This window comes from Panthera pardus, unplaced genomic scaffold (assembly GCF_024362965.1).
Source record: "Panthera pardus isolate Hobbes unplaced genomic scaffold, ASM2436296v1 HiC_scaffold_1, whole genome shotgun sequence".
In the NCBI taxonomy this organism is placed as follows: Eukaryota; Metazoa; Chordata; class Mammalia; order Carnivora; family Felidae; genus Panthera; species Panthera pardus.
Genome location: NW_026526654.1, coordinates 64891826 through 64917176, shown reverse-complemented (window position 1 = coordinate 64917176; position 25351 = coordinate 64891826). Strand labels below are relative to the sequence as shown.

Below are 25351 nucleotides of genomic sequence, written 5' to 3'. Positions count from 1 at the left end.
GAGGGGAGGGAGGGGAGGAGGGGAAGGAGGGAGGGGAGGAGGGGAAGGAGGGGGAGGGAGGGGAGGAGGAGAGGGAGGGGAGGAGGAGGGGAAGGAGGGGGAGGGAGGGGAGGAGGAGAGGGAGGGGAGGAGGGAGGGGAGGAGGGAGGGAAGGAGGAGGAGGGGGAGGAGGGAGGGGAGGAGGGGGAGGAGGAGAGGGAGGGGAGGAGGAGGAGAGGGAGGGGAGGAGGAGGGGAAGGAGGGGGAGGGAGGGGAGGAGGAGGAGGGAGGGGAGGAGGGAGGGGAGGAGGAGGAGGGGGAGGAGGGAGGGGAGGAGGGGGAGGAGGAGAGGGAGGGGAGGAGGAGGGGAAGGAGGGGGAGGGAGGGGAGGAGGAGGAGGGAGGGGAGGAGGGGGAGGAAGAGGGAGGGGAGGGGGAGAGGGAGGAGGGAGGGGAGGAGGGGGAGGAGGAGGAGGAGGATGGGAGAAAAGGCCCTAAAGAATATCACTGAAGGGTCTGGGTTTCGTAAAAGACTCCAGTGGACAAGCTACCCCCCCCCCCCCCGCCCCATTTCCAAGTGCACCATTTCCAACAAAGCCCCCGGAGTGGTTGGCAGAAGTCCTGGCCACTGCCACCGCTTCCACGTTTAAAGTTCTCCCAATATTGAGGAATGAACAAAATTGCCAAGAATGCAAAGATGGAATTTTAAGAAGCAACACAGGACTGTTTAAAGTTGCACACTGAACATCTTTAATCTCGATCCCGACCTCTGTGGTCACCCCTCGGACTTCCTGAGGCCGTAGCAGAAGTCAGAACAACCGAGCAGGCCGATTCTCCCCTTCCTCCGCCAGCCGTGCCCGCAGGATAGGCCTCGCTTAAGAGCAAGCTTCAGCGGGGGCTGTCTTTGCTGCTTGGAATGGGACAAAACTTTCTCTTTAGCCGGGCCTTCTCAGGATCGTGGTCCTGAAAATTTAGAGTGCGTAAGCCTCACCCAGGCAGCTTGTACAAAACATTAGCGTTGGCCCCACCTGCCGCACTTAATTTGAGCAGGCTTGAGGTAGAACCGCGGAGTCTGCATTTCGAGATGCATCTCCCACTTGCCCCACCCCCCGCCACACACTGGGATGCCCATGTAGGCAGACCACACTCTGAGGGGCTATGGGGAGGCTGGCCAGGGAGAGGTGTGCACCCACCAGCCCTGGGCCAAACTCTCCCAGCCTCCAGGCTGACCACCCAGAGTGAGATGAGACTCCAGCCCTCCTGGGTCCTGAGGTTGGCTGGTTTTCATAAAGAGGCCTCAGACACCTGCTCCTCGTCAAGTCCTAAGACAGACAAAGAGCAGATAACAGCTAATCGAACCTTGACACGTTTTGTAGGTGGCTTTTCTGCATCGAAAAAAAGAACAACAAAAAACAAACAAAAAAACCCCGCCCAAAACCAAAAAAAAAAAAAAAGAGTAAAAAAGTAAAATGTGTGGAAAATCCAAGGTCATGAGAGCAGCCCAGGGCTTCATTCTGGGCCAAGACCTCGAAGGTAAATCTAGCTCTAATTCCCCAGCCACAGATTCCTTGACCCTTTCCCAAACGTCTAGTCCTGTCCCCCACCCCCCACCCCAACCCCACCTGGAGCTATTCTGGCATGTTCTTCACTTCAGGTTTCTCACTGTAACCCACACATGGTATAAGGTTGAACAAAGACATTTATTCGTAAAACCAATCCCCAACGGAGGAGAGGCTGTATCCATAGAAAGTAACCTGGTGATCCTTCGGAGGGCCACATACATACATTTGTGAGACCAGGGGCAAAACCAGACAGGGTGCTGCCGCAGACATCTGGGAGCTACCAATCCCACCAACAGAAAAGCAAAATGTCCTTTCCGCTCGAGAACACGGATGTACCAAGATGTCCTGTGAGAAGGCAATGTGGTCTGACATCCACGATGAAGTGATCAGGGAACAATGGAGGGAGCCTTTTTTTTCTACTCGGCGCTGGCTGTTTGCTTCCCACAGATCCCTGGCTAAAAGCTTAAGTGGTCCTCCGCCCTCCAGAGGGAGGGGGCAGGGTCAAATCCCCAGGCCTTCTCACATGCCCATCCTTATGCTCTGAATGATCTGAAAGATAGCTGAAAGAGGAAAACAAGACAGCTCAGATAGCAGGCAGCACACAGCTGGAAACCCAAGCCCACAGCGAACCCTGCTTCTGCTGACCCCTGGGCCCTTGACATGTTAGCATCCAGCTGATTAGATATTTCCTAACAAGGAGTTAAGTTAACAAGAGGTCAGTGAACTTCTTTAAAAAGGCAGCCTTGCTCTGTCTGCTGATGGATGCCTCGGGGATTTATAGATAACTCCTGCTAATTCCATCAGGAGTTCAGGCCAGAGATCCCTCAGGCGCTCACGGATTTGGCCCCCTTCCCCAGAAGTGTCCTGTGGCTGCTGGGGAGAGGGGACGGGGCTTTCATACAGGCACTGCACTCATTTCACAGGTCAGCGAGGCTGCCTTTTCAAAACGGCAGTGACCTGGAAAATGAGCAGCCCCCGAGCAGGGAATGCAGGCCAGGTGCTTGGAGCAGATGCATCAAACCGGGCCCCTGGATGCCGGTAGCCCTTGATGCGAGATCTTCTGGCTGCCTGTAACTTCTCTGAAATGCCGCTACCTCTCATCCAGAGCCACCAGGATTTTTTGACCGAGGGGGTGGGGAGCCTGGAAGCCCACCTGGCACCCCCGCTTATCTTGCTAAGAGCGAGTTAGCTCCCCCAGCCCGGTTCTAGCTATTGGGGTTAAATGTGTCCCGGGGAAAATAAGGCCACAGCGTCTTTGTTACGCCCTCCCCAGTGGGCAATGGTCAGGCTTGATGAGGACAAGAACAGGTGAGAACTGTCACTACCACGTGCTGCGTGATTTCTTGGAGGTGAGGCTGGGTATCATTTCATTTAATCCCGTCTAAAAACAGGATAAACAGGGACGAGCTGAGCGGCCACGCTAAAGCAGGCTATCCAGAACCTTCGGGAAACAAGCCCTTGACATTCCATCATCTAACGTTAGTGAGCACGTACTGTGCCCCAGGTACTGTGCTTTGGGTGTGCAGAGGTTAGTAACACACAGGGCCTTGGGGGATCTTCCTTGGACAGCTAGATTTGAAGGAAAGATAAAGCATGAATGCATTTTTTTCCTAAAAAACCGAAACTAAACCAAAACAAAAACCCTGCACGCATCATCACTACTCTCCTAAATTGGATATACACCAAACCTGACATAATATTAATTTTTCACAAAGGTTCAGTGTGACCATAATGAAAAACAGTCATTGCTAAGACCCCGATGGAGTATTGGCGCGGGGTGTGCAAGGTATTTGATCTGAGACCCAAACAGCTCTGGTTGGCTGTACTCATTTCTGCTTCTGCGTCCTTTATTTCAGTGATGATCTCCGCTCACCTCTCTGGTGTTACCAAACCAGCCTGTGCTGGGCCCTCTTCTGTTACTATGTTGCTATCGACCAAGCTGAACACAAAGACCGTTTAGAATTACACAGAAAATCGAAGTTAGCCAGTTCTGTGTGAACTGTCCTCTCGAAGGAGTGAATTCAACAACTTGTGATCCTCCATTATGGTTGTGCTCGGAAGTTTCCTTGGCCCATCCCGGGTTTGGGGGTGGGTCTTGACAGCAGAAGTTGCTGAGGGGGTGAGAAAGTACCTTCCCCAAATGGATAAGCTCACAGAAATGGCTGACCTTCCTGTCCTCCCCTGCCAGGGCTGACAAGGAACAAACGTTAAATAAACATGCCGTATTCCAGTTCAACGGGAGTGCTGGGAGGCAGCTGTATATTGGACAACATTAGGAAAAAGAATATCTACATCTACCATGCCTCATGTTTTGTTCTTGGGGTCAGGGAAGCATCCCTAACCTTGACAAACAAGTCTACCGTGGAAGGGCAGGGTCAGATGGAACTAGGTCTGAATTCCAGTTCTTCACCGGACGGATTAGTTAACGTTTTCCAGACCACCTCCTTTTGGGTGAAATGAGAACCATGGTGCTTGCGGTGCTGTCATAGGGATTAAACGATAACGACACGTAGGAAGGCTCTGCCTACACTGAGGGCTCGATGCGTGGGAGCTACTGCTATTGTTGCATGACCATCTCTCCGGTCATGACCGCTGCTTCTCCGTGCGTGAGCGCGAGACCAGAGCTCAAGTACCAAGTGCTACCTGCCTCTCCCTAGTGGTGTGAACTTCGGGAAACTCCCACACAGTTCCGGAGCCCTGCTTTCTCTACTGGTAAAGCTGTAGATAATGTGCATCTCAGAGGATGGCAAGGAATGAAGATCATGATAGAAGCAAAAAAAAAATCTGCCCATAATAAAATGCTCAAAAATGTTATTTCTCCCTTCATTTTAGCTTTAGACAGGACATCGTTATCAGCGGAAAGTAGGTCAACAAATAGGAAACAGTCTGTGCCTTAGGTCCATCATGCCCCATTAAGTTAATTCATGACTTCAAAAGTGCTTGGTAATGATAAAGCCACTCAATTCTCTTTTCGGAACGGTTGCAAATTTCTCTAAAGAGTCTTAGATGAGATTTTTTTTTGTTTCGGAGTAGCAACACTTCTGGTAAAGCAACTTACCAGTTCCTAAGTCTGCTTTAAGAACTAATTAAAGATCACCCTTGACCCTACTGAATCCGTGAATTAAATGTAAAAATCTGATGGTCCTTAACAGGTGTACAGGTGACTCTTTAAAATGGAACCTGGTTGGAGAAATTACTGTGAGTAAAGTCTGTTTTAAGTTCACCATTTGCCTTCACCTTTGAGATAAGGGAGAGTGGGTTGCGTTTATTATTCCTTTTTCAGTTGTATCAATGTCTTTAAGAAGCCTTCAACATTCTAGAGCAATTACGTTAATTGTACGTCTCTGTGCCTGCCAGTAATGAGCCGCAGAGTCACCCTGGCTTTCCACGTGCTGGCTTCCCGAGGCAGCGACCAGGAAGGGAGCCAACAGTGGGTTCAAAGTGGGAAAGGAAGTGGGGAGTCTGGACCCTGACAAGTTAATAACTTAACAGTGGGTGAACAAAGCTGAGAAAACAGCTGAGCAGGCTGTAGGAAAGGGGCCGTGGGTAAGCCAGACAGCAGGGAAGAGAGATGCCAAGGAAAGGAGGGACAGGCAGACATTCCAGGTCAGGGCATCTGGCCTCGGGCAAGTCACTGGGGTTCAGAAAAATCCAGGCTAGTGCAGGAGCTACAGAATCCCCGGGCCCCTGCCCTCTCCAACCTGTTTGGCATCCTGATCTTTGGTGACCTCGGATGGTCACATCTCTCTTTTATTTAACCATCCCCTTCCAACGAAATCCTCAGGCTTTAGCACACAAGAAACATTCACACTCAACAATCAAATGAACCGGAACAATCCTCCCGAGTCCACATCTGCTACCAACAGGTGCCCTCTCTTCCACTTTGCAACCATTTCTAAAAAACTGTCTATACTCACTTTCTCCATTTCCTTGCTTTCAATTCCCACCTCAATCCACTTTATTCTAGCTCCTGCTCTCTTCACTCCACCGAAAATATCTCTTGCTAGGGACACAAAGCGCCTTCCATGTCACTTAATCCAATGGGCAGTTTCCAGCTACCTCCTGCCTGACTTCCTGACTCACCATTGTTGACCACTCCCTCCTATACCCTCTCATCCCGTGGCCTCTGTGACACTATATTTCCCTGGTTTTCTAGTTTTCTTCTCTTTGGCTCTTTACACTAAATGGGTTTTACAGGGGTCATCCTAACTCCATCTGACCAATAAACAAGAATAATGACACCTCTCAGTGAGCACTCGGGCTTTCTTCTATTCTCACTCATGTCTCACATTCTCACTTCCCGGGTGACTTCACCCTGCCCCACAATTTTAGTCGGCCCTTAGCTTTTGCTGACTCACCTGTGTGTATTGCCAGCCCTGACTTCCCAGAGCTCCAGACCCACACCTTCCATCATTGAATTGATATCTACACGTAGGTGGCTCAAAGACGCTTCAAACTCAACAGGACCTTCTCAGGATCCCTTCCCACTGCCGAACTTGGCCTCGTTACCCTCCATCTTGCATATAAACTCAAAACGCAAGAGTCATCCTCGGCACCGCCAACCGATTACCAACACCTGTGGACTTTAAGAATCTTGTGATTATGCACCTTTCTCCCCGTCCCTCCAGAAACCACCTTCGTGCAAGTTACCGCCATCTTTCCCCAGACCCCTGCCATGACCTCCAACTGGTCTACCCTTGCTCTTCTGCAATATTTGCTCCATACTGTAGCTAGATTTATTCTTTAAATGAAAACAAGTAAGATTGTGTCATCCCTGTGTTTCAAGCACATCAAAAAGCTTCCTATTGCCCAATCCTTGATGTGGCCTCCATGACCTATATATCCTGGTCCTATCAACCTGTCCAGACGTATCTTATATTACTCTTCTCTCCTGGGCTAATCCCTCATGTTTTCAAAACTCTCTGCTCTTACTACAGGGCTTTTCCATATGCCACTCTTTCTGTACGAAATACTTCTCCCGCCCTACCCTATTGCCTAGTTTTCCTTTATAATCCAGAAGTTATTTCTGCAGAGAAGCTTTCTTTGACCATCTGAGGCAAGAGTTCTCAAACCTGCGTGTGTATGGTAGTCTCCTGAGGATGTGTGAAAACAGAAGCTGGGCCCCACCTCCAGAGTTTCTAATCCAGTGGGTCTAGAGTGGGAAATGAAAATGTGTATTTCTTTTTAAGTAGGCTTCAGGCCCAGGGGGGAGCCCACCGTGGGGCTTGAACTCAGGACCCTGAGATTAAGACCTGAGCTGAGATCAAGAGTAGGATGCCTACCTGACTGAACCACCCAGGTGCCCTGAGAATGTGTATTTCTAACTGGGTCACCGGTGATGCTGAGGCTGCTGGTCCAGGGACCACACTTTGAGAACCACTTGCCCAGCCTTTTGCCTTATATGCTTTCACAGCTTTACATGTCTCTCCTCCGCTTTCATGACTGAAATCGTGCAGGTTTCAACATGACTACTTGGTGAACTTATGTTGCTTCCCCACCAGACTGTAGGCTCCAGGACAGCAGGGACCGTGGATGATTTTGCTCATGACCACCCTGGGCCTAGCTCAGCACCAGGCACGTAGCAGGTCCTCAGTAAATATTTCTTGGAGGAAAATGAAAGGTGAATAATTGCAAAGAGCATGGAGGAAAACACATATCATAAACCTCAGAGAATTATTTTGCGAACCAAGAAACAACATCAAATAACTGCTTTTAGATTCCAATGTTGCAAGAGCCCGGTCTTTGGCAGGGAAGGAAAGTCATGAAAGACCATAAACTCCTTAAGGCCTGGGACTGTGTCATCCCAGCCCACTCTTACCCTGGAGATAGACCTACCTCAGCTAACTGGGAGCGCCAGGACACAGGGGTGACAGAAGGGAGACAGCTAGAGAGTGGGAGGCTGCCGGAGTTGCCTGCAAGATAACAGGAAGCTTCAGAAGGCCACTTTTATTGAAAATAAGGTTGATGATAAGCGAGCTCAAGAGAATTGCTGAGAAGAGAGATTGAGAGAAGCCACAGGAATACCATTGAGGAGGACAAGACCACTCTAGAAATCACATCATTTTGATTATTTTCCATTTAAAAAATGAAAAAGCTGGTAGGAAAAAGTATAGGTCCTGTGAGAGACAAGTAGAAACGTCAAGAAAGGAGACGTCGCAAAGGCGGGTTAAGCTCTCAGGAAGAATCAGCACAAAGGGAGTCGAAGGCATGATGCTATTTCCGGTAGCATTTCCTGGTAGCGTCTCCAGAGATGGAGACGAGGGGAAAGACAGAGGTGCCTGGGATAGAGGGCAGAAAGGCACTGTGAAGAGAAGGGACGTTAGCAAAGAGCGTGATGCCCTTTATCCACAGTAAAATGGCAGACAGCAGAAACGCTCTTCGAGCCACAGACCAGACACAAACCCAAATGCTCCATGAGGCACAGGGTACAGGGCATGGAACAAGGGAGGATGCAGGTCACCTTGAGGGAGCCAGTGGCTGAGGAGACATCTTTTCCAGAGTGTCCATGTCAGGTCTCGAGGCAGGAGTTTCTCGGCAGAGGCATGTCCTCAGTCTTCCCTTTGTGGTGAAATAGAAGACCTTCTCCAAGGCTGCCCAGCTCCTCAAACATCCTGCTTGTCAGTCTCAGGGGAGTGACAGCCACTTTGGGTGTCACAATTTCGAGACAGTTCTGGCGGTCTCCAGGAAAGGCCAGTGTTTTGGGTCGACCTGTAGACATGGTGAATTCAAATCTGTCCTGGAGCAAGGTCCAGAAAAGGGTAAGGAGGTCGGGTGCCCCGGTGGCCCAGTCAACAAGCAGCCCACGGCTGGGTCAAGGCTTTATCCACCTGGGAGCAGACCCAGGATGGCTGTATACGTGGAACCTCTGGACAACGCACCTTTTCTGGCAGGGAAAGTAGGAGATGTTTTAACAGGAATTCTTTTCGATACATGGTCATATGCTGAAGGCCTAAGGTGGGTGGAAACCTTCTGCTTGGTAGTACTTTTGGGAGAAGTGGTAAGAGGGAGGGAAGGCAGTGTAATAGGGTTTCGAGTTCAGCTTTGGGTACTGGCTCTCTCACTCTTTAGCTGTGCGATGCTAGCTGATTTCCTCTAGGAGCCTCAGTTTTACGATCTGGAAAAACGAGTACCATAGCTCCTTCGTAGGGATTATGTGACGAGAAGAGAAAATATACGTGTATAGTAAGTAGCCAAGACAGTTGTATGAACAGGTCCTGCTCATCCCTATTAGCTAGTTCATATAAAGAATTCTTTCTAGAAATAGAGAGGAGGCTCCCGCTGCCCCTACAGAGGTGACCCCACCGACCTCTGGCTGACATCACCACAGCTTCCTCAGGATCTCAGAGCTAGTATGCTCCCCCCTACAAGTTTTCTTACCACCATAAAGCAAAATCACTAGGAAGATCCAAATGTTATCTTTCTTTCTCTGTGAGCATTCAGAGTCTTGGTCAGAACCTTGCCTGGGAGGCTGAGATGTGGGGAGAAAGCGTGACTAAGGGCCATGAATATAATGACTAACAATCAACTCCCAAGGTCCTAGGAGTTAGGGACCATTCTCATGTCTTTTAAGAATGGGAGAACCAAGGCTTAGAACAGGCATAAGGTGGATAAGGCCACATGGTTAGTAGGTGGCAGAGCTGGGTTTCAAACCCAGGGAGGCTGGCCTTGGAGCTGGCACACACGTGGCTTGATCCTTTCCCTCCTCCACACTGTTCTCAGCAGAAACAGTAGGTCCTAGGAAGGACAGGGGTGTTGGCCCTTCCAGAAATGGAGAGGCCTTCTGTACAGGGAGATCCTTGGACCACTTGAAACATGAGACTGGGGAATGGGAGAGATTCAGGCCCAGCCAAGAACATCTCAGGGATTTACTTCTTCACATCCGTTCTGAATAGGCTGTCCTGAAAAATGCCCTGGTCTATGACATGCTATCTCTCCCACCTCCCCTGTGTCCACAGGCAGATTCCCTGGGGGATACGGGAGCCTACAGCCCCTTAACCGACAGACGAAAGCAATGTCCCTGCCCAGAAACAGTGTGACTACTCACAACTCATGTGCCAAATAAACCTAGCAGGCCGTTTGCTCAGAGGCATGAGCTCTGTCATGACAGAGGCCAGCTCCGGGCCAGACGCAGCTTCCTATTTGATGGGCAAAGAGGGTCCAGATGTCTGTTCCTGTCCGGGGATGGAAAAAACCCAGAATATCCAGCAACACCGGAGGTACCCCCTACACAAACACAGACAAAGACACACACTCGCAAACACACACACACACACAAACGCACATCCGCTCACACTCTCAAGCGCACTCACAAATGTAAACACACACAAATATGTACACACTCACACATATGCACACTCACAAATGCACACACACGCCTACTCACACACACACACAAATACACACACACTCACTCACTCTCTCTCTCTCTCTCACACACACACACACACACACACACTCACACAGATCCCACTTCCACCAGAACAGCTGCTCTTTCATTTGTTCCTAAGATATGAACAGAGTTTGGCTGCTTGTTAAAAACAGGCTAAAAACCACTAGTCAAGATGTTTTCTTCTTAAAATACACTTAATTTTTTCTAGATTATAAAGGTTTTCTGTATTTCTCAATATTATAAAAGTCATATATGCTCACACGGGGAAATAGAAAAGTCTGAAGGAAATAACAGCCACTCGTTAATCCTATTACCCAAGAGGTTCCCCTTTGATGGGGGATATAAGCTCATCAGTTTCAAGAATGCTCAGGCTTCAGTAACCATTAAAATTCTCATAATCCCTAATTAGGAAATGAATATCAGGCTTGGCCAGAGAGAGAGAAATAAAATTGAAATTAGGAATACATGAGGGAGAAACGGTCTGAGGGAGGGAGCTGGGGCACGGCTGATGTGTGAGAGTTTCCCTCTGGGAATCAAGGGATAATAAGAATTAAACGGGGACTCCATTAATCCCAGTAGAAACCTCAGTGAGGGGTAAGGACAGGGGAGGGGACAAGCAGGTTGCAAAGAGCCTGGTCTCGGGCCGCTGCCATCTGTCACCGTGCAGTTTCACACGGGGCTCGGAGAAGGGAAATCATGCTACAGGATCACAAGATGCGCGTATATGCTGACTAAACAGCCCGATTGTCTGGACAACGAACGTGTTAAGGAAAAGACCTAATCAATCTCGTGGAGTCCAGGGGGCATTCTGGTCAAAGAGGAAAGCTGGGAATGCGGAAGACAGTTGTCCTGTGAACCCCGTGGCACTCCCATCACGGAAAGGCCAGGGATGGCAAGGGGGAGCACGGGACCCCGCTGTCCACACCAGGTTTAGGATGGACATTGTTAATCAATTGCAGCACACTTTCCCCCGGAGCTTGGGCGTGGCCTCAGAATCCTTGTCTAGAAAACTCTTAAAGGAGCTGAGGACAAAAGTAGAGGAAAATCCAGGGTTACAGCAGGGTGACTGGCTTCATTCATGGTCTGGGGCAGTGCATCAGGACTGCAAGTGTCTCCCAGAGATAGCGGCGGGCTGGTCTGAGCGACGGCATCTTTGCCGCCTCAGACAGACATTCTGGGTCACGCTTGTCTCTGAGTCTCGAGATAAAAACCAGCACTCTTCAGAAGCTATCACACGGTTCTCAAAGAGGCAGGTTTGAAACCAAGGGCCAGGAGAGACAGGATGAGGTGCTTATCTGGAAAGAGGCCCCACTGCCTGCAGAAATGGAAGACAGTGTTTTTATAAAAAGAGAAGAAAAACACAGCAGAGTCTCTAAGGGGGGGCTGGGCAGGGGGCGGGATGCTTGAATCCTTAAGGCTTCAGTGTGGATCTGGGGCCCTAGGAAATCAAGTAAAGACAAATGTAACCAGTTAAAAAGGCCCAAGCAAAACAAATTCCCAGGCCAAGCAAGACTTGAACAAGAAAAGTTTGGAATAATTATCTGAGGACACTCATAACTCATAACATAAACCTCATATGACGTTTTCTCGTAACAGGCTTTCTGAGAAACAGGTTTCAGATTTCTGATAGGATGTATATACTAACAATACAGCTAGTTACCAAATTATACAAAACAAAGAACCATATGGCCCTGAGATGTCCTCTATCTGGATAATACTGTGTCTCAAAAGAACGTACTGTTCCCAGAGCTTTTGTATCTCACCAAGAGAACTTTTATAGCAAAACATTGGTGTATTCAGGTGGAGATATCAGAAACAGGTATTTCTGATATCGACGTAAACTACAAACCCCTGTTTGTTGATTTTAGTCTGTAGGTGGGTTCCTCCTTTCCCCTGCGTGGGGAGGTCGGGAAGATTTTGAAGCTTTATCATGGAAAGATAGGCTCACACCCTCGGAATGGAATGTTATCAAACTGCAGACACTCATCCTTGGAGCGAAGAGGCCGGGCCTACCGTTGAAGAGCGAGACCCATGTGAGTGGCTGAGCCTTGCTCATGGGCTGCCCACGGAAGGCCCAGCCGGGAAAGATGTAAAGCAAATGGAAACCTGAGCCCCCTCCATGGCACACCAGTCCCTCCCACCCACGGTGCCACTATCGGGGCTACGCTGATGGGGATGGTGGTAGTGACTGAGGCTGCAGGTGTCGAGCTGTGGGCCAGCGCTTAATATCCCCGGAGCCAGTCAATGCCCTTTGGAGGGGCTACTCTTATCCCTAGTTGATCAATAAGGAAATCGATACAGAGAGTAAATAACGTGTCCAAGGCTGTCCAGCTGACAGTGAATCTTAGGCTTTGAACCTACCTCTGGCAGATTCCAGAACTACCCTCCTCTCTGAGGCCTCTTCATCTCTCATCCTGTTCCTGCCAACCGGTCAGGCTTCAAAGAAGCGTCTTGCCTAAGAGCCCTTTTGCAATCACGGAGAGTGGAAATTTACTTACTCTGAAGAGGGGTGCATTTAGATAGCCTCCTTCCAACTGCATGTCAACGGGGTAATGTATTAGAGGCTACCACCGTGTACCTGGGCTGGACTCACATCTTGGGGGCCTCAGGGCAGCCCCAGGAGGTCTGGTGCTCTTATCTGATTTCCTGATGAGGGGGTGAGTGTTCCCTGGGTGCATGTTTGCGCCAGGGGCCTCTGCGTTCTGTACCCTTGCTGCTCTCCTGGTTCTTCTCCCTTCTTTTTTGTTATCTTGTTCTTATCAGCACCGCAGGCATTAAAGGCATGTGTGGAGAATGAGGAAGGCCACAGGGAAGAAGCCAAGAAGCAAGGGGTCAAGACTGCTGTGACACATCACTCCCCATATAGTTAAGGGGTCCTGTGACCTCTTGGAGGTTCGTTAACTTGTTTTGTTTCCACACGAAGTGGAGTAAGGGTGGCCAGTAAGAGTGCATGAGCCTAAATGCCAACGTTTCCCCGGTCCTGATCCTTTCCCACAATCTCGCCAGGAGAACGGATACGATGTGCATTCCTTATTACTTGCCTGACCCAAATATCTACCTATCCTAGGTACACGGACACTATTTCTAAAAAGAGCACTTTGCCCAACCAATCATCATGGGAAGAGTGGGTCAACAGAGTGAGGTGATGGGAGCGTTGTCTTTCAAGAGAATCAGATCATTGATCAGCACCTTCGTTAATATTGGAAGCTTTCATATTTTCCCCGTCTGTATAAAAATATACAACATATGAGCCGCCAGCCACCTGGCCTCAGAGAGAATAGTGACACGAGGCTTCCGTCATCCTCTCACCAGGAAGGCTCGTGACATGAGGCAGAGGAACCCACAGACGGCATGGCTAGCTGTTAGGACATGACACTCTCTTAAATATAGAGAAGACACTGGCCCCACAACCTGAAGGAGGAGAAACTCAAGAAGGGCAGTAGGCTCTGCAAGACGAACTGAATCGTGACTAATCCCAGCGAGGTGGCAACCGGGACAGACCTAAAGGAGTTATTGTGTTTTTCATGACATGTTTGGCTTAGAAAAGCACGCGTACAAAGATAGAAGGAAGGGCACAGCACCAAGGACAAGCTGAGAAGAGTGACACATTTCTGTGAGAACAGTGCCTGACTTGAGCTGAGGCTTGCAGGGGGGAAAAAAAAAAAGGTAAGTTAGCAAAAAAAAAAAAAAAAAAAAGAAAAAATTAAAGGTGGGTTAGTGGATTATTTTTAGTTACGATTAAAAAAGAGATGAAGCCCATTACTTAGGGATCATGGTAACATGTTAACCAACTCCTAACTAGCCTCTCCATAAAAGCAACGCGGTCTTGACGACAAGGATTTAAAGAAGCGACACCGGGAGAGAACAGGCTGTGAAGACAGGGGGGGTGTGGCATGCTAGTAAGTGCTGTGTCCTCTTAGCCACTTTAAATCCACGTCTCTGGGCCCTGCGGGCTCCCATTCCAGCCCCCTGATCTCCCATCCCAGAAAGGATAACAGAGCCAATTGACTTGATCCCTGAGAAAACGAATGGAGACTGGGAGGGTTCCAAGAGACTGCTGTCAGCAGATGTCCCAATTTACCCGGAGGTTGGGGGGGGGGGCGGGGGGAGGAGATATAGTTCCTACTATATAGACCGATAGCCTGGCAAGATTTTAATTAAAGTGTAACTTAGGGAAGGTTTTCAAGCCCTTTGAAAAGGGTGGATATTGAGAACTAACACCGGTTTGAGAAAAACAGACCAAATCACTTTATCGACTTAACCCCCTCCATGTGCTACCTCACGGTGCAGACTGGGGAGGGCACCGGTTAATATGTATCTGGACGCCAAAAAAGAAAACAATACTGGCTCTGTACCTTTGTAGTCCCTGACAACACGGGCTGCGTGATGACTCACAGGTCCTTGCCACTGGGCTTTGGCCATTCTTGAGCCCGGCACGCTATCTCAAGTCTATGTGCCTTTGTCACGTAGTAATCTCTCATGTGGAACGACCTTTCCTTTGTCTGGCTGTTTGTCCTTCAAAACTCACCACAAATGGCACCTCCTCTGGGAAGCTTTCTCTTCTGCTCAGTATGACTGAGAAGTCCCCACTATAGTCTGATTGCGTTCCCCCATATCCGCGTGCTGGAATCCTGATGTCCAATGTGATGGTGGTAGAAGGCGGGGGCTTTAGGAGCTGATTAGGTCATGAGGGTGGAGACCTCATGAATGGGATCAGTGCTCTTATAAAAGAGACCCCACAGAGCTCTCTACCCTTTCTGCCATGTGAGGATACAATATGAAGATATGAGGAGAGGTCTGTGACCGGGTAAAGGGTCCTCACCAGACGAGGCTGGCACCCTAATCTGACTTCCAACCTCCAGAACTGTGAGCAGTAAATTTCTGCTACTTCTAAGCCACTTAGCCCGTGGTATTTTGTTATAGCAGCCTGAGCAGGCTAACACAGTCCCTTATCCGTGCCCACCAAGCACTCTGGGCACTCTGCTATCATAGAACTCTTGCCCTAGGTACAACTGACAGCTTCCTTATCTGCCTCTCCCGTTGCCTGCAGCCTCCTGAAAGTGGTTGTTCCAAAGCCTGGCACAGTGCCAGGCACACAGCGGACCCCGCCAAGCCCCCAAGACACAACGATTGTTTGTACAAGTTTTGCAGAGAGGTTCAAAGTCAACCTGGAGGGAGTTGTCTCGAATTGTGTTCCATGGGCTTCTCCAAGTCTAGACTTTATCAGTGACTTGGAGGTACAGTATACTTTCCGAGACTATGAAGCTGGCAAAGAAAGATGATTAGATAGGAGGCTCAAGGTTCAAGATCTAACAATCTACAGGCTGGCCATAAGGCCTGAAAGGGCAGATCACCTTTTCACATAGATTTATTTTTCTTGATTTTTGTATGGCTTGCTAAAGGCACATGGTTTTTTGTTCGTTTTGTTTTTGGGTGAAAATCAGAGACCAATCATCTGAGGCAACGCACGGCAGACGAATATGCAGGCAGTGATGGAAATGCTGCATTAATGCACCATATTCCTCGGAATTTTGTACAGCGTTCTGAACTACGCATCGCTGATGAAAGCGATACGCTGACCATATCATATGTCACTGACCATATCGTACATGATAATGCAATTTCGGCAAGCCATTTACTATGTATGTTCTTCTGTATTTCTAGCCTTTGTGGCTATGCTATAAAAAGACAACTGACAACCAACAATAAAATTTTAATAGAAATATTCATGAAGCTTTATATTAGGTCTCAAGAAAGTCAGCTGGATATCTATACTATGGGGAACATCTTGCTGTACTCATCCATCCACCCATCCATGAATCCATTCAGCCAACCACACTGAGCACTCGCTATATGCTAAATACTTGTAAGAATCTACCGGTTTAGTGGAAAATAAACATTCCCTTCCCTGAGCTTATGTCCCAGCAGTGGGAAATATATAATAAAGAAGCAAAGTAAATAATGTCATACGTTGATGAGGGTCATGAACAAAATAAACAACGTGTGATGGGGTAAGGGACAGCTCTGGATTGGGGGGAGGTATGTACATGCTTCTCTGAAGCTTGTAGAGCACTTATGTTAAGGAGAGTTTGGAGGGGCCAGGCTATCCTTTAGCTCGATGTGAGTCTAGGATGTGCTGTGACTGCTGAAAATAAACTGAAGCTTGGGTCACATTAATAGAAGCAGAGTGATGGGATCAAGGGCAGTGGCAATCCTAATGCCTCTGTAGCAGTCACACCCCTTCTAGACCAACTTCTACAGCTGCAAATGTTGTATACTTTAAGACACTCATGGAGTGTACCCAGAAGAGGGGTCTAGAAACCACATCTTTTGAGGCTAGGTTGAGAGAAGTAGGGAGAAGTTGAGAGAAGTAGTTTGCGGAATTTAAACTCATCTTTAAAATATCTGAAGAGTCAAGATGATTCAAGATGTTCAGAAGAGAATGAGTCCGTGCCTTGTGGTTTTAGGAGTTCGCACCTGAACTACTGAAAAGATAGTTCAGTGTAGTTCAAAAGGTGCAAGAGGTCTCTAACATAACTAGAGCTGTACAGAAATGGGATAGGCGTTTTGAAGAAGTGAGCCCTCCACCCTCAGAAGTATTCCAGTAGAGGTTGGGTAAACTCTGTTAAAGAAGAGGGATTCCCTGTATTGGGTAAAATATTCCCTTCGAGTCACATCCTTGGGAATGGGGTGCGCAGTTTTGCTTCTTCGAGTGAGAGATCTCGGGAACCTCGGAAGGCCTGCCTTGTTAGAAGTAGCCCCACTATTCCTCACTTACCACTATCTTAGAGACCCAACCCATGGGGACCAGGAATTACAAGACTCCCAGTAACCAAATTCAACTAGAGACAACTGCATGATCCTTTGCTCAAGCCTCCCCTGTGTGTGCGCATGTTTGCACGTGAGTGTAAGCAAAGCTCTCTGAACTTGGCCACCTTTCAGTGTGAGGTGACTGTACCTTGAGGCTCAGGTCAAAGGCTCAGTTCTATTTATGAGTTCTGTAGAGTTTCCTCTGAGAAAGGCATAAAGCCTCTCCCTTTCTCTGCAATCTGGATCTACCTTGGGTAGACAGACAGGTGTTCCACTTTCTGTTCTAAATGCCCTTTTTAGGCTGTGTTTTACTGAACTCTAAAGTGTAAACAGCCAGTTTAATTGCTCAGTGTAATCATTTTATGATTATGATTTGATAGGATATCAATTTTGTCTCTACTCATATTTGCTCTACTGGACTAGAGACCAAATCAAAACCCATTAAGATGAAGGCTTCAGGCAGAGATTAACTTGAATCCCAGAACAATGTGTGTGTGTGTGTGTGTGTATACTTTTTTTTTTTTTTGTCTATTTTCTTGTGAATAAAACCTGTGTTTTTGAAGGACAGAGGACAGCATGGTCTATGAAGTCAGCGAAAAACCCATACCTGAGCCACAGACAACAAAAACAAACAGTGCCAACAGCCATGGTCCCACAGGATATTTCTCTTCTTGCGGCCTCTGAAAGGGAATGGGGTAAAGTAAGATTAGGTTCATTCATTCAGGAAACATTTGTGGGGTACTACTAGACCCTACTAAAGATTGGGAATACCACGATGGGTGAGATGGATCCATTCTCAATGCCCAATGGGCAGGGAATAGCTGAATAAAGCCAATTGTGAAGGATCCAGATAGGTGTGAAAAAAATTAACCAATAACCTTATTTATACTCTTATAACTCAGCACACTTGGCACCCTTAAGTATTCTAGGGACAGATGGGGTACAAGTACCAACTGATACAGTGATTTGGGAGTCCCAAATGAGAGTCCTAATAATTGCTTCCATTTGTTGAAGGCACACTGGATGCCAGGCTCTATCCTAGGCAATCTGCAACCACTCTTTCCACCACTCACAACTCCATGCCAGGCAAGTGTTATCAACTCCATTTTGTGGTTGGGAAACTGACACCCAGAGTTTGTGAATTTGGCTGGGATTCAAATTTAGACTTGCCTCATTACAGAGCCTGGGTGGTTTCCACTAACAGAATCATCTTAAATTCCCGAATCTGTGGATTCCAAATAAGGTCACAGAACAGCCATTTTCTCAAAACCTTCCACACGCCAAGAACATGGGGAAGGTGAGTGCTGTGGAAATTCTCAGAATGGCGGAAGCACCACAGCAACGGTGAGCGCGTATGCAAAGGAAGCAGCATTTTGTAATGAGAAAAGTTCCTCAACCCAAATGAAGCTTACACTTTGAAGAAATCTCTTCCTTCCCTGGGGAGCAGAATGGCACTACTGTGCCCACATGAACCCAGTCCCTGCACACCTCCTGCTCCCCTCAAACTAAAAACACAGACATAATAAGAACAACCATCCACAACCCCTCTAGGTCTATTTGCAGGTATGGCTTGGTCCTTAAAATCAAACCGATGGGGGTGTCTGGGTGGCTCAGTCATTTAAGCGTAGAACTTCAGCTTGGTCACGATCTTACGGTTTTTGGGTCCGAGCCCCGCGTCGAGCTCTGTGCTGACAGCTCAGAGCCTGGAGCCTGCTTCAGATTCTGTGTCTCTCTCTCCGTCTGCCCCTCCCCTTCTCGCACTCTGTCTCTCACTCTCTCATGAATAAGTAAACATTTAAAAAAATCAAATCGATCAAGGAAAAACTTTTTTTTTTTGAGAGAGGCATCCAAAAAAATAGCGATCTTCTCCAATAAAAAGGGAGATGTTAGAGTGAGGAAAATAACTCACTAACATTTCCTCACGTGTGTGAGCCAGAAATAGGCTGTTACCCACGTCAATACAAGAATTCATTTTATTATAAATAAGGCAACAATTCTTCGGTTCTCAGCTTACCTGTTACTTTCTGAGACAGCCTTCTCTCTTCTACCTCAAGCGGGTTCCCTTACCACTTAAATCGCCATGTATGTTTTCTTCACAGCATTTATCCCAGTTTGTATCTCATGTTTATTCTCATGATAACGTGTCTACTGTCTGTCTCTCCACCAGACCCTACCCCACCAGGGCAGGCACTGTGTCTCTTTCACGTGTCAATGTATATAGCAATGCCTGGCACAGGACTTAAACATAGTAGGTGCTCAATAGGCGTTCACTGAAGAATGAATAAGCACACAAACGTCATTAAATATGGCTTCTTAGGTCAAGCAGAGTAAAGACGGGATCTAGGAAGGATATTACTTTTTTTGTAAATACTTCCTAATTGGTGATAGGGTTATCCCTGACTCTCTCCATACCAGAGTAGAGATTAAAGTGTTAGTGGCAGGTAGACTCCAAGGATTAAAACCCTTCGATTCTCTGTCCTCGACGAGCTTGTTTCCACCACCAAGTATATAAGCCTGCACAAACAAATCGCACTGCAAGGGAATAGGTGCCCGCTCTTGACCAGACAAGGACAAAATCAGTCTTACATAACTGCGTAAGATAACTTGAACCAGTGTTGTCACTGTGTCATTCTTTGGCACCTAACGCCAGGTCAAGGCCAGATCACGTAAATAACAGAGATATCAAATAAAGTTACCTGAACAGAGTGCGGCACTCACCCCGTCCCCACCCTCTTTCACTAACTTCCTAACCCATCTGTCACGGTTGACCAGAAACCAGTTCTGTTGCTGTCATCCCACTAACGCTGTATAAAAAGCTCATTGATCTCCAGCAAAGCCAACAAGTGAATTCAGGAGCCTGTAAATGAATTACTGGCCTGGTGCAGATAGCAATGGAGTCCATTATTTTTCCTTTGCAGAAAAACACAAATTATCAACGTGCAGAGCTTGGACTATGTAATACAAAAATCTGTTTGATGGCATTTTCCAGTGACTCGATATGATCTGGGGACTTTCAGAGCTCAAGAACACCAATATATCCTTTTTTTTTTGAGAGCTCTGAATTCCTGTTTTGGAAGCGGTACCCAGCACAATCCCTTTGGGGCAATTCACCTAAGCCTGAATCTATCGCTGGTAAAGGTAAGAAAAGCAGCAGAATCTTGCAAATGACATGGTTCATTTCAAATAGGAGTATGTTACTTCCCTCATAATGTCAGGGGCTCGTTCCCCCCATGATTATATACTAGCAGGGTAACTCAGAACTCTGAACTTTAAATCCCCTTCATTCTGGAGAAGTTACTACCGTATAATCACAAAATGATTACTTCTTTGTTTTTTGGATATATCTGCTATCTGGGAGAATAATATCGATTTACTCCATAGCTATTAGCTAATGAAATACTGAAGCATCTGCATACAATTGAAGGGGTTTATTTCTGACTGCTTATGCTGACTTTTTAGTTCGAATCTGTTCATATGTTCCCAATTTCTTCCCAAACAAGTTATCTCTTGCAAGTTACTTCTTTCAAAGTATAATTGGGTTTGACCTGTAATTAGGAAAATGAGATTTAGGGCTTAAAGTACTTTGGTTTTCTTTTTGGATGCTGGCCTATTTACAATAAAGTTAACCAAAAGGCTCTCCTAGCCAACTGAAAATAAACATACATCATGGCTTGGTTTGGGAGCCTTTCATTACAAATGTAGTAGGGCCGTTTGAACATCCTCACAGGTACCAGGCACTTCTGAAGGGCCCCAAGCCGTGGTGTATCCGAACCTATTAAAATTCACTCACACCATAGATTAAACATTCGTCCTAATGTAGCTTTGAAAGTTGAGTTGAGTTGAAATGAGAGTAACTACATTTCCTAGATATTTAAATATTTTCCTCCAATTTTTAAATTTTCTTTTCTTATTTTGAAGCCACTAACTTGCCCTCTCCCCTCCCCCAGGTCTCAAACACCTTCTAATGGTCTTGAAAAGCTAAAGGTGGCTGACCTTGAGTTCACCAAGCCGGGATGGATAACTTAGCTTTGCAAATCAGTTACCGTGTTGCTACTTTTGCAGTGGGATATGTTGTCAACTGAGTTTAGTTCATAACTGTTAGTTCTGTAGTTTCTTAGTTCATTCAAAAGAACCACACAAATGGAGATTTTCAGTACCTCAGCTAGTCTGTATGATATCTAGGAAGAAGTGACCTCCTAGGGATATAAAACCCTAAGTGCTGGGGCGCCTGGGTGGCGCAGTCGGTTAAGCGTCCGACTTCAGCCAGGTCACGATCTCGCGGTCCGTGAGTTCGAGCCCCGCGTCAGGCTCTGGGCTGATGGCTCGGAGCCTGGAGCCTGTTTCCGATTCTGTGTCTCCCTCTCTCTCTGCCCCTCCCCCATTCATGCTCTGTCTCTCTCTGTCCCAAAAATAAATAAAAAAAAAAAAAAAAAAAAAAAACCTAAGTGCTTTAACACCGATTAAAATTTGTTTCTCAAGGTCAATTTGGACAGCAAGGTTTGTTTTTCTGAGTAAAAAGAAATAGGAAAAATAGATCTATGTGAAAAATGGTTCCAATTCAATGGTATATTAGCATGTTACTGTTCAGTCACAACTAAATGATCTAACTCCCAATGAGAGAATTTCCAGCATAAGTTAAGCCTGGAACTGTGGATAAAGCTCTGAGTAGAACAGAGTTTGATCCTAACTCCCAATGAGAGAATTTCCAGCATAAGTTAAGCCTGGAACTGTGGATAAAGCTCTGAGTAGAACAGAGTTTGATCCTAAGATTTCTCTGCCGTGGTACTGCTCAGTTTTGCAAGAATTCTGGTGTGATCATTGCAGCTCTAGCTTTTTGCTCAGTTACTCAAACCAGGATCATTTCTTTGGCTAAAAGGAAGTGCCTCATCAGGTCTGCGAGCTTTTCCAGCCAAACCCAAAGCTTCAGCTGGACTTCACTTAAGTGTCTGGGGTAACAGATTCCAGGCATCTTGGCTCACAGACTTGGAGACCAACACTGCCCAACAACTCATCCCAGGCATGTCTCTGAGTGTCCAAAATCACGGACCTGGCATTTTCTCTTGAAGACATTCTGCTTTGCTAAAACTAACCCTGGTGCATAAGGCACAGATTTTACTTTAAAGTCCAGTTACAAAGCTTTAGTCTCCAAAGTTCTGGATCATACCATCAGGATGAGTCAGAATTTACAGGGTGAACAAGAGTAATGTTGCATTTAAACTTCAGCCCGGTAGCGAGAGGCCTCCCTGGAGAAGAGGATTAGGAGAGAAAGGAGGATGGAGGGAAACATGGGTCTGAACCTCATTTCGCTCTTTGCGCCCCTCCAACTTATTCAGCGCCATAACAAAGAGGCTGGAGGGGAAACCTTATCCTGGTGGGTGTCTGTTGAGGGTGGAGGCCAGGAGTCGGAGCTTGGAAGGGGGTGATGATAGGAGGCCTCCATTTACCTGCTCATTCATTCATCGAACGTTCTAGCACCTACTGGGTTCCGGGTCCTGTGTCACGCAGTTGGTTTAACTGTTCCTGAAGGATGGGACTTTCCGTTTTTCCCGGAGACAAAGGCCCAGTTCTCTCCTGGGGAGGCTCTCCCGCGCCTCCGTGGTAGCCCCGGCGGCCACCCCCTGAGGGGCCACCACCGACCCGGCCCTCGCCGCCCGCCAGGGCTCCGCGAGGTCCGCGCCCCAGAGCCCGGCACTCGGCGCCCACTCTGCGGGACCCCGCGGGAGGGGCGGGCCCGGGCCCGGGCCGGGGAGCGGGGAGGCCGGGCCCCGCGCCCGCCACCCGCCCGCCGGCCCCGCCCCGCCCCCGCCGGCCCTGCCCCGCTCGGCCCGGCCGGCGCCGCCCCCGCCTTACCAGGGTTTTGGCTACGTTCCCCCTCTGGGTGATGTTTTTGCTGTGCTTCTCGTTGGCCATCCGGATCCGCTGTTTGGCCACCATGGCTTGGGCGCTAGGCAATGCCCTCGAGTCCCACCTGCAAGAATCCCCCCGCGTTAGCCCCCCGACCCGGCCGCGCGCGTCCCGCCGGCTGCGGGCGCTGCAGGTGGCAAGGCGCGGCCCCCGAGCCCCGCGCACCCCGCTCCCCAGCCCCCAACGAGCCGGCTCCAGAGAGAGGCCAGAGCCCGGACGGAAGTAATCTTTCATCTCAGGAAACCCTCTCCTACTTCCTCGCCATCCTTCCGGTCCCCCCTGCTACCTAACCAGCGCGGCCCCGAGGCTGGCGCTGCCGCGCGTCCTCCCCGCGCTGGGCGGCCGGAGCGCAGCGCGCGGAGCCGCTCCGCCCGGGGCCCCTGCCGGCTCGGGATCCACCGGCCGAACGCTGCGGGGCCGAGGGTTACGGCGGCCGCCGGCTTTGTGCGCGCATAGGGGCCGGGGGCGCAGCCGCTCTGGGGCTCCGCGGCCGGGGACCCGCCGGCGCCCGGGGCCGGGATAGGGGCGGCCGCGCTTTAAGCCAGTCTGCCTTGCACCACTACCCCCTGGCCGAGGGCCGGATTGGAGGCAGCGGCCGGCGGGCCTGGGGGGGGGGGGGGCGGGGGGGGGTCTCAAAAGACAAGTGGAATGAGGGCGAGTCCCGGCTCACGCTGTTGGGGGACAGTTTAAAGAACCTCCCCTTCAGGGGTCTGGGGAAGAGCCCTGGGCGAGGGAAGCCCACCGCAGGACCCTTCTCAAGTACTGCGGAAAGGGCTGGAACTCCCCAAGGATGCGGATAAGTGGGTGCGAGGATGCAGTGGGCTCGGTCATCTTGCCTTGGTAGCTGAGGGCCTTCCATGGAACACTGGCAGCAACCGTCAGCATCTGAGTGGAGGAAGGTCCTAGGCCTGCAGCCCAGCCAGATGTGGCGGTCACTACCCTAAAGTGGACGGATTTGACCGGCTTAGGCTCCCCACCTGCCTGGAGCAGTTTGGCCCTCCTCCAGCCACCCGCGTCCCAAGGGCTCTGAACTGGGAGCTTCCCTGCAGCGGAGGGATAAAAACTGAAGTGTATGTGACCCACGGACGTTGGTGTTCGGGCCCTACAGATTGCCTGGTCGGCGGTGGGGGCAGGGGGAAAGGGATTCAGTCCCTCACTTTTCCTTGTGCCGCATGAACCGAGGTGAGCTCTTAGAAGCTCAGAAGCGTTGAGGAAAACGGGGAACGTCAGCCTGGAAGGTCCGGGGCAGCAGGAAGCGGTGGGAAGAACGGAGGCATTAGGCTTGGCTTTGGCTCGCGCACCCCAGTGCTTCCCTTGCACGCATCTGTGGCCGGGCTTCTAAAGGTTTTGTGTGGAGAGAGTGTCCTAGGGTCAGTAGGAATTTAGGGGAAGTTCCTTCTTTCTTTTAAGGGCCCTTTATTAAGCTCATCCTCGCCCTCCTCCCCATTTCTTGTTGTCCCAGCTCTGATACGAGCTGTTTTGGGGGGTTGCTTTCGGCAGCCCAGAAGAAGACAATCTACCTAGCAGTTAGTAAAGTCTGGCCATGACTTTTCTGGCTCTAGAGGTCAGTTGAGTTCGCACACCAGTTCCCGCCAACATCTCCACCATCAGTACAGAACTACAAACCAAGCGGGCCTTTGCATGGGGAGAGAGGGCCGTCCCATCCCCCACCGTGGTGTGAGGCCCAGAAAGTTCCTCTCCCTGACTCACTTTTTACAAATCTTGTCCACATTCCCGCGGAGGAGGCGGAAGGTAAGTCTCCACCTGAGTTGAGCACAGACCTGGTTCTGGGGACCATTGAGGAAAAGATAGGGGCCGAGATGGTTATCCCTTTGGGCCTGCAAGCAGAGATGTGTTCTCACCTGAGAGAAGCCTGCCTTCCCACAGGCTCAGGTGAACCCCTTGTCTGGGAAGAAATTCTTGACCCCTAATGCCTGCTCGATAGCGGCCTTTTTCTTGCTTTGCTTTGCTTGTGTTTTTTTTTTACATCATTAAAAAATTTTTTTTAAATGTTTTTATTTTTGAGAGACAGAGAGAGACAGAGCACAAGTAGGGGAAGGGCAGAGAGAGAGGAAGACACAGAATCTGAGGCAGGCTCCAGGCTCTGAGCTGTCAGCACAGAGCTCTGTGTGGGGCTCAAACTCGTGAACCATGAGATCATGACCTGAGCCAAAGTTGGACGCTCAACCGACTGAGCCACCCAGGCGCCCCTAAATGTGTGGTTCTAATTATACAGCAGAGGCTGCGTACCCACAGTCAACATGTAAATGAAATAGGCTACGCAGTGAAAAGTAAGGGTTTTTCGTTGCCCTTCTCACTAATTCCCACGGGTCCTAGGTGACTCTTCCAGTATTTTTTATTCATATACAAATACCCCTTAGGATGATTGTATAGAATTTGTTGAATTACTGCTAGGCAGTTATTTTCAGTGTGTGTGTGTGTGTGCGTGTGCACGTGTGTGTGTGTGTTTGTCTACAATGCTTTAGTGAATATCCTTGCACATCTACCTTTATGCACTTGCACTTGTGCAAGCACACATGTGCAACAGATGGCTGGGAGTGACACTGCTGCACCTTTTCAAGTCCTTTGGTAGAGTCACTGCTGCTGGTTTGGGACGGGTCCATCGGCCGTGACTTGCACCCTACCCATCTGGGCCTCCCCTCCTGCCCCCACTCTGTAGATCCCAGTCCTGTTCATTGCCTTGAACA

General features: G+C 48.9%; 1 protein-coding gene across 8 annotated transcripts; it reads right to left on the bottom strand.

Annotated features, from left to right (window-relative positions):
- Nucleotides 1-704: 704 nt before the first annotated feature.
- On the bottom strand, nucleotides 705-23100 carry SERP2 (stress associated endoplasmic reticulum protein family member 2). Of its 8 annotated transcripts, none has more exons than XR_008421032.1 (5): nucleotides 22590-22890; nucleotides 17347-17419; nucleotides 8001-8248; nucleotides 1877-2100; nucleotides 1180-1300 (listed from the first exon to the last, which is right to left on the bottom strand). XR_008421032.1 is itself a non-coding variant. In XM_019447498.2 (5 exons), the coding sequence occupies exons 2-4, from the start codon at nucleotides 22671-22673 to the stop codon at nucleotides 8049-8051; spliced, it is 357 nt and encodes a 118-aa protein (XP_019303043.1). In that variant the 5' UTR covers nucleotides 22674-22707; nucleotides 22930-23100; the 3' UTR covers nucleotides 1660-2100; nucleotides 8001-8048. The 8 variants fall into 8 exon arrangements, 6 of the variants coding, with proteins under 6 accessions (XP_019303036.1, XP_019303037.1, XP_019303043.1 ...); XM_019447498.2 differs by lacking the exon at nucleotides 1180-1300 and adding an exon at nucleotides 22930-23100 and having other exon boundaries at nucleotides 1660-2100; nucleotides 22590-22707; XR_002079408.2 differs by lacking the exons at nucleotides 1877-2100; nucleotides 8001-8248 and adding an exon at nucleotides 705-941 and having other exon boundaries at nucleotides 1172-1300; nucleotides 22590-22881.
- Between the last annotated feature and the right edge of the window lie 2251 nt (nucleotides 23101-25351).